Raw genomic sequence first — 12,330 nt, forward strand, 5'->3', positions numbered from 1 at the left:
GGAATAAAGTCAGATGAAAGATCAATGGAATAGACTTGACTATCCTGAGACAAACCATCAGGTCTATGATCAATTAAGTTTTGAGGAAAGCAAAAATATGAAGTGGAACAAGAAAAGCCTCTTCAACAAGTGGTGCTAGAAAACTTGGTCAGCTACATGCAAATAAATAAATGAATAAATAAATAAACAAACTCAGGCCTCTTTCTAATGCAATGCACAAAAGTCAAATCAAAATGGACTAATGACCTTGTATTAAAGGTGAAGTCATAGATTCTGGGGAGCAACGCGGCCCGGAAAATGCTCTGGACCCAAATTGGGGCCAACAACACCGGGGAGCCAGAAGGAGGAGGCGCAGCCAGCACACCTTCTCCAGATGGAGCCCTGGCGACACTGAGCAGCAACTAACATGGCTCCGGGATTCGGGACTGGGACACATCCGAGCCACGCGCGACCTTTTCTAAAACCTGAAAACATATAATCTTTTAATGGAAAACTAATTATCAAATGCTTCCTTAATAGGGTTATCTTGTTTGGGGGTATAACTCCCACAACAATAGTGAGTTTTGTGTTGAAATATGGAACGTAATCAAGGTGAAGAGAAAATGAAGTGAAATTCATCAGTTATACAGTTGGGGTGGGGGGCGGGGGTATACCGGGGATTTTGGTGGTGGAATATGGGCACTGGTGAAGGGATGGTGTTTGAATACAGTATAACTGAGACATAAACCTGAGACTTTCCACATGGTAATAAAATAAAAAAAATAAATTACAAAAAAAAAAATAAAGGTGAAGTCATAAAGTACATAGAAGGAAAGAGGCAGGACTCTCTATGACAATGAAGCTTAAGGCATCTTCAAGGATGAAACACCACTGACCGAGCAAGTAGAAGCAAAGATAAACAAATGGGACTACATTTAACTAAGAAGCATCTTCACCTCTTAGGAAATGATGACCAGGTTACAAAGACAGCCCATGGAATGGGAAAAATTATTTACCCAACACTCATCTGATAAGGGGTTAATATCAAAGATATATAAGGCATATATATATCTTGAACATACAATAAAAATATATCCAACCACATCAAAAAATGGGGAAAGAGATGAACAGAAACTTCCCCAAAGAAATACAAATGACCAAAAGGCACATAAAAATAATCTACAGTATTATCTGGGAAATGCAAATCAAAACAACAATGAGATATCATCTCACATCACAGAAAAAGAATAAGAACAACCAGCGCTGCCACAGATTTGGGGAGAAAGGGACTCTCATTCACTGCTGGTAGGAATGTCAACTGGTCCAGCCTTTATGGAAAACAACATAGACATTTCTCAAGAAAGTAGAAATTGAGCTTCTATATGACCTAGCAATACCTGTCCAGGGACTTATACCCTAGGGGCAAAAAAAAACCCAAAGCATAAAAGCCATCTGCACTCCTATGTTCATTCACAATAGCAAAATCTGGAAACAACCCAAGTGCTAAGAACAGATGACTGGATAAAAGTCTATGGTACATTTACACAATGGAATATTATATAGCCATTAGGAAAAATAAAGCCATGAAATTTGCTTTTACATGGATGGACATGGAGAGTATCATGCTGAGTGAAATGAGTCAGAGGGAGAAGGACAGACAGAATGACTGCACTCATTTTTGGGATATAAAAAAATTAGTATAGGGGCTGGAGCGATAGCACAGTGGGTAGGGCGTTTGTTTTGCACACAGCCGACCTGGGTTTGGTTCCCATCATCCCATCTGGTCCCCTGAGTACCACCAGGAGTAATTCCTGAGTGCAGAGTCAGAAGTAACCCCTGTGCATCGCTGGGTGTGACTCAAAAAGAAAAAAAATAGTATAATACCCAAAGACAATAGAAATGAGGACCTGTAAGACTGGTCCCTGGTAGGAAGCTTGCCACAAGGTGAGTGTGAGTGCATTTAGGATAGAGAAGGGATCACTATGACAATGATAGTTGGAAATGATCGCTCTGGGCAAGAACTGAATGCTGAAAGGAGGTAAAGTGATATGCATGCTACCCTTCCAGTAACAGTAAGAGTTTCAGTAATCAGCAAACCACAGTGCAAAAGGGAGAAGGGGGAGAGAGGGGGGGGAGGGGGAGAGAGAGAGACAGACAGAGACAGAGAGACAAAGAGAGACAGAGAGAGACAGAGAGTCTGCCATAGAAACAGACTTGGGTGGGTGGCAGGAGGATTGGTGGCAGGAAATGTAAACTGGTGAAAGGATGGGTATTGGAACATTGTATGACTGAAACTTTATCACACAGTATCTCAGAGTAATTACAAATTATCTAGAATATTAAAAAACAACAACAAATGACTGGGCTCAGAGAGTACAGTGGATAAGGTGCTTGCCTTACATGTAGCAAACCCAGGTTTGATCCCTCAGCACCACATACGGTCTCCCAAGCACCACCAGGGCTGATTCCTGAGCATTGAGCCTAGAATAAGTCCCAAGTACTGCCAGTATAACCCCAAATCAAAACAAAAACAAAATGACTTGGCTGAAGAGATAATACAGGAGGGAAGGTCCTTTTTGCCTCGCATGTAGCCAACCCAAGTTTGAATCCATGGCACCATGTAAGGTCCCCTGAGCACCCCCAGGAGTGATCCCTAAGAAGAGCCAGAAATAGCCCATTAGCAACACTAGGTGTGGCCCAAGCTCAGAAAGGAAAACAGAAAAACCAATGACTCATCTAACCAACTTAAATTCTTAAGGTTTCTTTTTCTCTTAATACATGGATAATTTGAACAATGCATTTATTATAGCAAGAAAAAAATTGTAAAGTTCTAATAAATCAAATTAGAATTAAAAAATAATGACTTTTTTAATAAGTTCAGTCTTTAATTCTAAAATTAAGGTATCAAAGTATCAGAGGATAAGTTTTTGAAAATCCTGGAAATAATTAAGCATAAAGCCCTTTTTTGTTATTTGTTTATCTACAATGTATGTATTTTAATATTTTAATGGAACACCAATATATTTCTATCTGAAAAAAATTCACTCTTAGAAAAAAATCAATGCACAATTCTATTCTGAAATTATTGGAGTATATGTAATGACTACTTTGATAAAGGGAAAGATACCTTTGTTTGTTTTTGATGGAATTAGGTAATCAAACCTGGACCTTACACATATGAAGCATGTGCTCTACCTCTAATTTATATCCAGCACAGGGGAAAGGTTAATTACCCAGGGCATGGGAGGAGAAATCTCTGAACTTAAATATAATAATAATAGAAATAAAAAGCATAAACAAAGAAAATAAGCATGAATCAATAAATTAAGAGCAAAGAGAAACAAAGATATTTAAAAAATTAATATATGAGGCAAAACATGGGAATTCTAAGATTAGTATGAATTACAGAAATTGAAAATTGAAGAAAATGATTTTAAATGTAGCTACAACTCTCTTTCAGTACATTACACTGTTTATAAAGGCATATTTCTCCATTGGGTCATTTAAGGCTCACTTAAAATTATGAGTATATAGTCCCTTTGGCAATCTTAGCTTTCACAATGTATTAAAAGGCTCTGATTTTCAAATTAAACCTCCTATGAATTTACTGCAAATAAAGCACTCTACAGTGAATAATCATTTATGAGATTACAAGTGTTAATGTGCCTAGAACAGAGCTGCTATAGTCTCAATGCAGACTTTCTTTCTCTTCAATACATATGCGTTTCAATGCATGTCTCTTCAAACATGTATGCTTTTATTCTTCCTTCCCTGCAACTCTATAATAAAAATAAGACCATTGCCCGAAAGAACTGCATAAGACAGAAATTATTTGTTGCTTATATTATATATAAAAAATTTATTGCAAAGATATCTAGCATACTGCCATAATTAATACTGAACATGTTTTATTTGTAATTTTGTGATAAAAATATTTCTTTAATACCATAATACTCCTGTTTTCCTAGCCTTGGTAATAATAGTTAAAACTAGGGTTAGAACTTAACTTTAGCAGACATGAAAATTTGGTGTCTTTGTTTACAAATACAATCTATTACAGAGACTGGAGTGATAGCACAGCGGGTAGGGCGTTTGCCTTGCACATGGCCGACCCCTTGTTCAATTCTTCCGCCCCTCTCGGAGAGCCCGGCAAGCTACCGAGTATCCCGCTCAAACGGCAGAGCCTGGCAAGCTACCCGTGGTGTATCTGATACGCTGAAAACAGTAACAAGTCTCACAATAGAGACGTTACTGGTGCCCGCTCAAGCAAATGGATGAACAATGGGACGACAGTGCTACACTGCTACAGAGACTATGCAAAATAATTTCAATGTAACTCAAGAAACATGATCATATATACAGCTCAGTTAATGGACAGCTAACAAGTTTTATCTATATGTATAAATTTTGAGTCACAGATACAAACTACAATAATTATAAAATTGGCAAACTCGACGACCATCATAGATTTCTATATACCTTAAAAAATTGGCATTACAAAAATTAATATTTTTTATATTAGATGGACAACATATAGTTTTTAGGATTGCTTTCACATACTATAAACTAGTCTTATTTGGGCTGGAGTAGTAGTACAACAGATAAGTTGCCTGCTGAGTGATCCCTGAGCATGGCAGGAGTGATCCTTGAGTCTGCCGGAAGTGATCCCTGAGCACGGCGGGAGTGGTCCTTGAGTCTGCCAGGAGTGATCCCTGAGCATGGAGCCAGGAGGAAGCCCTGAGCACAGCGGGGTGGGAGCCAACCCAAGTCCCCCTCAAATAGTCTTACTGCTCCAACCTTGGAATCTCAAAGTAAGACTGTATATATTCAACATACTTGCTTTCTTTCATCTGCTCATGCTGAATCTCTTATATTTTACTAACTTGTCTTCTAGACTGTTCTTTTAGATTTCATTCAGTAGCACAGGGTCAGATCTCTTCTGTACAGGATCTCATTCTTCTCATATCTTTTCTGCTTGCAGAAAGCCTGTCAAAGTCTTGGAGGTGGAAATGAGTGGCCAACTGATTTACCATTTTTTTCAAGGTAAGAAATGCTGAAACCACTTGGAAAGTAAGGAAAATAGTGAAAATAATATGTACTGCTCTTTCCAAAGGCAGATTTGTGAGGCCTTCATTAAAGAGCAAAAAAAGAATTAAAGGCAACTGCAACAGAAGACTCAGAAGCCAAAAGCCAGCCAGCTCAGGAACCTGCAATGACACACATTAAGAGTGATGAGATCAGTAGTCTTTTGTTCCTCTAGATAAGCAAGTACTTTTACACTATTATGAACCTACATTGTGGGCGTTATGGGATCCTTGAGTAATTTGAAAGTATAAACATGGCCCTAACTCTCAAAGAATTCACAGTTTTAATCAGAAAAGCAAATAATGCAGCAATTCTAATATATACTTAGTAAATAATTAAAAGCAACACTTAGAGGTACCGCCTAAACGGTACAAGAAATAAGATGATTTCTTAAAGAAAAAAGAATTCAATTCTATTCAATCATAAAAAAGGAGATCATGCCATTTGCAAGTACATGGATGTGATCCTGAAGATACTATGCTATGTGAAGTAAGTGAGATAGACATAAACTGTATGGGTTCGTTATATGTAGAATCATTAACACCAAACTCTTAGAAACAGAGATCACACTTATGGTGGGGAATGGGAGGTGAAGGAATTGGTGGTGATGGTCAAAAGATAAAACCTGCCAATCAGGGCCGGGGAGATTGCACAGGGGTTAGTATAAGGCATGTGCAGGCTCCCATTTGATATCTGGCACCACAGAGCCCCCAGCACTGCCAAATGTAGCCCTGGAAGTCCCTGTAGCACTGCCAGGTGGCCCTGGTAGTCCCATGGCACTGCAGTGCCAAAGCAGCATCACATACTTCATTCAGCTGAGTGGCTCACTTGGCTGAGAATTACTGGCATGGGCTCCAAGACCCCATGAGCACCACTTGGGAGGCCCCCAAAACAAAACGAAGTGCCAGTGAGATGATAAATTACGGGAATGGAACTCACAGCATGACTGCTATTGCTAACCTTACCGTTTGGTATATTAAAAAGCTGCTAGGAGTAGATAATAACAAGAGAAAAGTCTGTATCTGTGTGAGGTGATGAATCTTAACTAAACTGACTGTAGTAACCATTTTAAATATATACATATATCAATTCATCTTATTGTAGAGCTTAAAGAAATCAATTATGGCTTAATAAGACTAGAAGCCACTACTCCACCTCCAAAAATAAAAATTAAATAGTATTCAAGCATATAGGCTTTAAGGTTGGGAAGGAGGAAGAATACAAAGGTAAGTAAGAAAGATGGGGTTGAGCATGACTGGGGATCGGCCCAGGGTGCTAGGGTCCAGGAAATCCAGAGAAACAGTTAAATTGGGCTAAGTTATGAACCCAATATTTGGGCATTATCCTATGTTCTATTAACTATAAATACTTTGGCAGCAAGATGACTCAGAAAACATGTGTCTGATATAGAAAATGAGTTTATAATTTCTCACCATTTTCTTATTCAAGATTCAAATAAGCATGTTTAATTGACCAAATATTTTCAAGACTATTAGAAAGAGGGGAAATGATCATTTCTTAAGTGTTTATTACGTTCAGGCACTTTACATAATTTATTTCACTTAATCCCAACAAACTGATAAAATATCTATTTTCCCTATTTTATATGTGATCAAAGTCAAGACTTGAAAAGTTAAGCTAGGGGTCAGAGAGCTAGCTCAAAAGGCTAGAGTTTATGCCTTATATGGGTGAGATCCCAGGTTTGACCCTGGGCATCACATAACCCTCCCTCTTTCCTCCAGTACTGTCAGGTATAGCCTTGGTGGTCGCCTGGCCCCCAAGCATATATTTCAAAATTGGAGCCAAGCCTAAATGTACTCCTTTACTTCCACTACAGCTCACTGTCTTTTCCTTGCTTGCTGTGATAACCTGATTGCATTTATGTGTTGCACCAAGAAAAGAAGAAAAAGAACCTACCTTCTCCTGCAGGTTACCCATATAGCCCAGATATAACCGGATAGCTTCAATTAAAGTTATTAGGATGATAACTGTGACCACAATGAATTTGTAGTAATCAGGCAAGATTGAATACTAAAAAAAATAAAGAAAAAGAAAAAGAAAAAAAAAGTCTGTCAAATCTAGTAAAACTGATCATAAGAAAAATCAAAGTCTAATTTTATTAATTTTTAACTATTATTGAAGCCACATATTTTTCATGCTAATGTTTCTGGTGAACAATGTACCTCCACTGCTACCAAAGTGTCAATTTTATTGACAATGTAACAAAGCCAAGGTGGACAGAGATTTTAGCAGAAGTATGAGAGCATAGACTGACCTTCATCTGAAGCATTGCAACGCTGCTCATCCACCAAAATGGGAAAAAGTAACTGTTAAAATAAAGTGACATCTGCAGTGCCAAACTGGAGACCATTTCATTATCTACAGAAGACAGAGAAAAGGATCAAGATCTTAATCCCAGTCTATGTCCTGGAAGTTCTCTAATTCCTTAGAATTAATAACTTTTGCTGAGTATTGGCTTTGCAAAACTTCAAAAATTCTGGGTTCAGGACTGTGGCTCAGCATTACAAAACCCCTCATGCATGCATTAAGTCTTTGAGTTTGATTCCCAGCACCACCACCAACAAAATCTTCACATTTCAGTGGTTTCTGATTACTGACAGTAGAAAAAAATAATAGTATTTACTTCCTATATTGGCTACCTGGGAATATGTTTCATTTTTCAATTACTGCATCAGTTTACCATTAGTTTGATGGGGGTTTTTGTTGTTGTCGGTACAAACGGGCAGTTTGGGGTGGGGGTGCAGTGCCAGGGATCCAGCCCAGGGCCTTGCAATGGAATGTAGGTATTTCCACATGAATCCCATCCCCAGCTCCACAGTCTAATGCCTTTGGCAGACTACTAGGATAGATTAGATGTGGAATATCAAAATGAATCCTATTTGACAGGAAGTAAGAAACATTACCTCTTTTACAGACCTCTATGTATGGGATTTACAAAATAAACAAATAAAACCCGTATGGCTCCCACAACAATTAAGAAACTAGTAAAATAACCAGTGCATCCCAGTGTGTACCAGAAATAAAAATGCTTTTTAAAAATGAAAAATAATAAAATGGACACAAAACACATAAAATCTGATAGACTAATCTCAGTCCCAAAAGATGCAAATTAGACACACACTTCTGTCCAATATACCCTAATCCACCCATGCTTTACTGCTCAATTCATTGCCACTTTCCCCACAAATCCCAGACTGACCCACAGCAAATATTCTCCCCTCTACATTTGTGTGAGCAGAGAGCCACCCACTCCGGTCATGAGACAGTGTGGTGTTCTCAAAGGATCATGGGCTTTAGAACCTAGCTAAACCAGGAACTCCCCTGGAGTCTCAGGAGTTGGGTTGCTGGACTTGAAATAAAATTTTTAACCTCTTTAAGACTCAATTTTTTCATCTGTAAATAGTAACATTAAAATTACCTCATGGGTTACTGAACAGATTGTGCATTCTTTAGCCCTTCTCCTAGTCTTTTATTTATCACCTCTTAATATAGATCATCTTCTTCCCCTAGTAGAACCTAGTATCTAGACATACTCAGAAACAATAAATGAAAGAAAACACACTGCCATAGGCTATTTCCAGTGCAGCTATTTGTGATATGTAGAATTCATTTGCCGGAGGCTGACTGTATAGTACCCTTTGCTTTTCTGTAAGGGAGAAAAGTCCTCAATTAAGTATTCACTTCTTAAATTTGAGCCCTCAGGGGCTGGAGCAATAGCATAGTGGGTAGGGCGTTTGCCTTGCACGCAGCCAACCCGGGTTCGAATCCCAGCATCCCATATGGTCCCCTGAGCACCGCCAGGAGTAATTCCTGAGTGCAAAGCCAGGAGTAACCCCTGTGCATCGCTGGGTGTGACCCAAAAAGAAAAAACAAATTTGAGCCCTCAGATGCATTTTAAATTTGACTAAATTTCAATAATTTTAAGAACAGATACATATTCTGAAGTCAGTTGCTCTCAATAAGTTTATGAAGTTTAAAATAAAATTAAAAGTTTCTTATTTCTCCATAGCTGAGTGTTTTATAACAATCATTTAGTTTTAATATATATGGTCTGTCACAACAAGGCTTTTATTGGTTCCTAAGATTTGTCTGATTATTATGATCTTTTGGGGGGCCATCCCTGCTGGTACTCAAGAGTCATTCTTGCCATTGCTGGGGACTGAACCACTGTCACAAACACAGCTGCATGCCAGGCAAGTGCCTCAACCTCTGTACTATCTCTCCTGTTCTCTGATGTATTTTTCCTTGCACCTATTAAATAGAACGAACTTTTTAAAATCAGTTAAATCCCAAGACAAATTCACTAGCTAGTGAAAACGAACTGTTTTCTTAACAAGAGTACTACTCTAGGTCAGCTATAGATAGTTCAAATATTCAGTTTCACAGAGAATAAAATGTGAGAAAATATTGATTAATCTGTTGAGATGAAATTTTTAGCAGCTTTGGAGCAAAAACTGTGACCAAATTTTTGTAAAGAACAGTGTGTTAGAATTTTGTATAAACATTTTGAGTTCTTTATTTCAGCAGATCAAACCAGTACAGTTGAAAGATAATATGTAAATTAATCTTGGAAACACAAATCTAGTAAATTTTGTAGAAGTACAAACTGAATTGTTTAAATAGAACTTAAAACACTGTATATCAAGGATAGGCATGCTACCTGCTCCCTGTTTTTCACATTTATAAATCAGTCATCCTGTTGCTCATCGATTTGTTCGAGCGGGCACCAGTAACGTCTCTCATTGAGAGACTTATTGTTACTGTTTTTGGCATATCCAATACGCACGGGTAGCTTGCCAGGCTCTGCTGCCTGGGCTCGATACTCTCGGTAGCTTGCCGGGCTCTCTGAAAGGGGTGGAGGAATCGAACTCGGGTCAGCTGTGTGAAAGGCGAACGCCCAACCGCTGTGCTATCGCTCCAGCCCCACATTTATAAATAATTGTGCAAAATTTTTAAAGCACTAATAATGCACTGATAATCATAAGGAACCCACATTTTAGTGTTCATAAAGTTTTAATGAAACAATGCCATGTCTATTCAATTACCACCGTCAGTGACGTGACCTGCGTTTAAAACTTTGCCACTTTAGGCCTTTACAAAAAAAGTCCCTGATAAATCGCATCATCAGATTTAAAAGGTAAAATCCTAACTTTCTGATTGTTTTTTCTCTGTTTACATTCTAAATCAAGAAAAGGCCTAAGTTTATGGAAAGAGCAAGTGATGAGGGGTCAATTTAGTTGACTCATAAGAGTCAACTAAAGGGTCAATCCTCATAGTCAATTCAACTATGAGCATTGAACCATTTCTCTCTGCTCCCTTTAAGAGTGTCTTGAGAAAGAAAGAGGGGCAGAGAAATGTCATTTTTCTGCAGAGTTCCAAAGATTTTTTTAAAATGCATGGGTCTGGTTGACAGTATGCTGTTTTTTAATCATGGTTTAGAGGATGATAACTCTTCTGCAGGAAACTGGGTTATCACCTGTCATTTGCGTGCAGCATCCTGATGTTCTGTGGCAGAGAAAGGTGCTAAGGTGAGGAGGGGAAGCCAGCAGGGAAGGGAGTGGATTCTGATGGCAGGGTTAATGTGTGCGCTGCTACCAGGCAGGACAGAGGCTTCAAGCGACTCCTAAGCATTCTCAGGCCACCTCAGTGTCAGAAATAAGATGTGTGCAACGTCCCTGTACCACCGGAAAATGAGAAAAGACAAAAAAACCGAAACCAAAACCAAAAAGCTTGACTGGGGTTGGAGGTGCGGGGTGGGACGGGGAATCCCTCGGGGAGTTTTCCCCCTCCCTGCAGGAAGAGGCCGGGCGGGCAGCTCGGGGGCCAAGCACCCGCGGCCTTCGAGGGTGCGGGCGTGGAGTTACGGACGTGGCTTCCAAAAGTTCAGTTTTCGCCCGAGGTCGGCGCCTTCCTGGCGTGCTTGGCTGGCCTGGCGCTCGGCAGGCCACGGTACCACCGAGCCCGGCGCAGCCCCAGCCACAGTCCTTGGGCCGGCCCCTCCTCCAAGTCGCTTCCCGCTCCGCGGGCAGCGAGCTGAAGGCGAAATCGCCATTTTGGATCCGGGCAAAGTTTCAAGACCCCATGCGTCCACTAATTTGGATCTCGGCCACTCACCGGGACCCTCCTCGCCATATTCCGGCCCGGTCCGGCTGGAGTCTCGGAACACAGTCCGGCTGAAGTTTCCTAGCCGCTGGCGGACCGGGTCCGGCAGCTCCATCTCCCGGCCTCAGCACCGCACGCTTCGAGGCCTGCGGGCGCCGCGGCGCGCTACGTCCCCATGGCAACCGGTGGCGCGCGCGCACGCGTAGCTGCACTGCGGAGACGGCCCGCGCGCCGGGAAAGGAGAGCCGAGCCTAGAACCCCATCTTGTAGGGCGGCTGGGCTCGGTGCAAAGCGGCAGACTCCTTAGGCGTGTTTTGACCCCACCATTTAAAAAACAAATAGAGATAGCAAGTGACCTAGGGTTGAATTAATGTACGAGGAGCCCTCACATATTTCCTGTGCGTCTGTATGTGATGCCACCTTTAGGGAAGGCAATGCAGAACTCAGGAATGTTTATATGACACTGTAGCTCTTCTTTTAGAAATAGATGGTACTAATTTGATAATTAGAACAACAATGAGGAACAGATATTAGAGCACATACATTGATGGAAATATTGCAATAAGTTAAAGACCATTCTTTCAACTAATTTTTACAAGATAATATGGACTATTTTATTCTTGTTCTTAAATATGGTTTAATACTCTTCTCCATCTGTACATCACAGATTTTGCTGCTGAGGGTATCTCTGTAGAGGCTATAGAGAATGCGTAGGTTATGGTTTTCTCCCCCCCCTTTAAAAAAATGTATTTATATGTGTAAGTGTAATATATATATCAGTATATGTTTATGCACATGTCAATTTAAAGTAAAAGTAAAGGCCAGACATAAGACTAAATATAAATGAACCTAATCTACAAAAAGATGTGTTGTGTGTGTGTGTGTGTGTGAGAGAGAGAGAGAGAGAGAGAGAGAGAGAGAGAGAGAGAGAGAGAGAGAGAGAGAGAGAGAGAGAATACATAGGGAGACAGAGCCAAGCAAAATAAGTCCTGAGCAGTGCCAGACGTGGCCCAAAATCCAAAACTAAACAAAAAAACTAAAGAAATAATCTAAAGTGTTCATAGTAGTTACTTCTGGAAGTGGGTTGAGTTTTTAATTTATATTCCAGCCTTCTTATATGTATGAAGTATATATTTATACAGA

At 40.0% G+C, this 12,330-nt stretch overlaps 1 protein-coding gene across 2 annotated transcripts; it reads right to left on the reverse strand.

The window, feature by feature from the left end:
• Positions 1-3,334: 3,334 nt before the first annotated feature.
• Positions 3,335-11,340, reverse strand: TMEM17 (transmembrane protein 17). Of its 2 annotated transcripts, none has more exons than XM_055122200.1 (4): positions 10,562-10,696; positions 7,340-7,443; positions 6,982-7,095; positions 3,335-5,186 (listed from the first exon to the last, which is right to left on the reverse strand). In XM_055122200.1, exons 1-4 carry the CDS (start codon positions 10,566-10,568, stop codon positions 4,908-4,910), a joined length of 504 nt encoding a protein of 167 aa, XP_054978175.1. In that variant the 5' UTR covers positions 10,569-10,696; the 3' UTR covers positions 3,335-4,907. The 2 variants fall into 2 exon arrangements, with proteins under 2 accessions (XP_054978175.1, XP_004609251.1); XM_004609194.2 differs by lacking the exon at positions 10,562-10,696 and adding an exon at positions 11,200-11,340 and having other exon boundaries at positions 3,336-5,186.
• Positions 11,341-12,330: the final 990 nt, after the last annotated feature.

Source organism: Sorex araneus, chromosome X (genome assembly GCF_027595985.1).
Source record: "Sorex araneus isolate mSorAra2 chromosome X, mSorAra2.pri, whole genome shotgun sequence".
In the NCBI taxonomy this organism is placed as follows: Eukaryota; Metazoa; Chordata; class Mammalia; order Eulipotyphla; family Soricidae; genus Sorex; species Sorex araneus.

Coding starts and splice junctions, on each gene's coding strand:
- TMEM17 (XM_004609194.2), bottom strand. CDS start 11,302: ATGGAGCTGCCGGACCCGGTCCGCCAGCGGCTAGGAAACTTCAGCCGG. Junction 7,444..11,199: donor ATATGGCGAGGAGGGTCCCG/GTGAGTGGCCGA, acceptor TGTCTTCTGTAG/ATAATGAAATGGTCTCCAGT. Junction 5,187..6,981: donor TGGGTAACCTGCAGGAGAAG/GTAGGTTCTTTT, acceptor GTGTCATTGCAG/GTTCCTGAGCTGGCTGGCTT.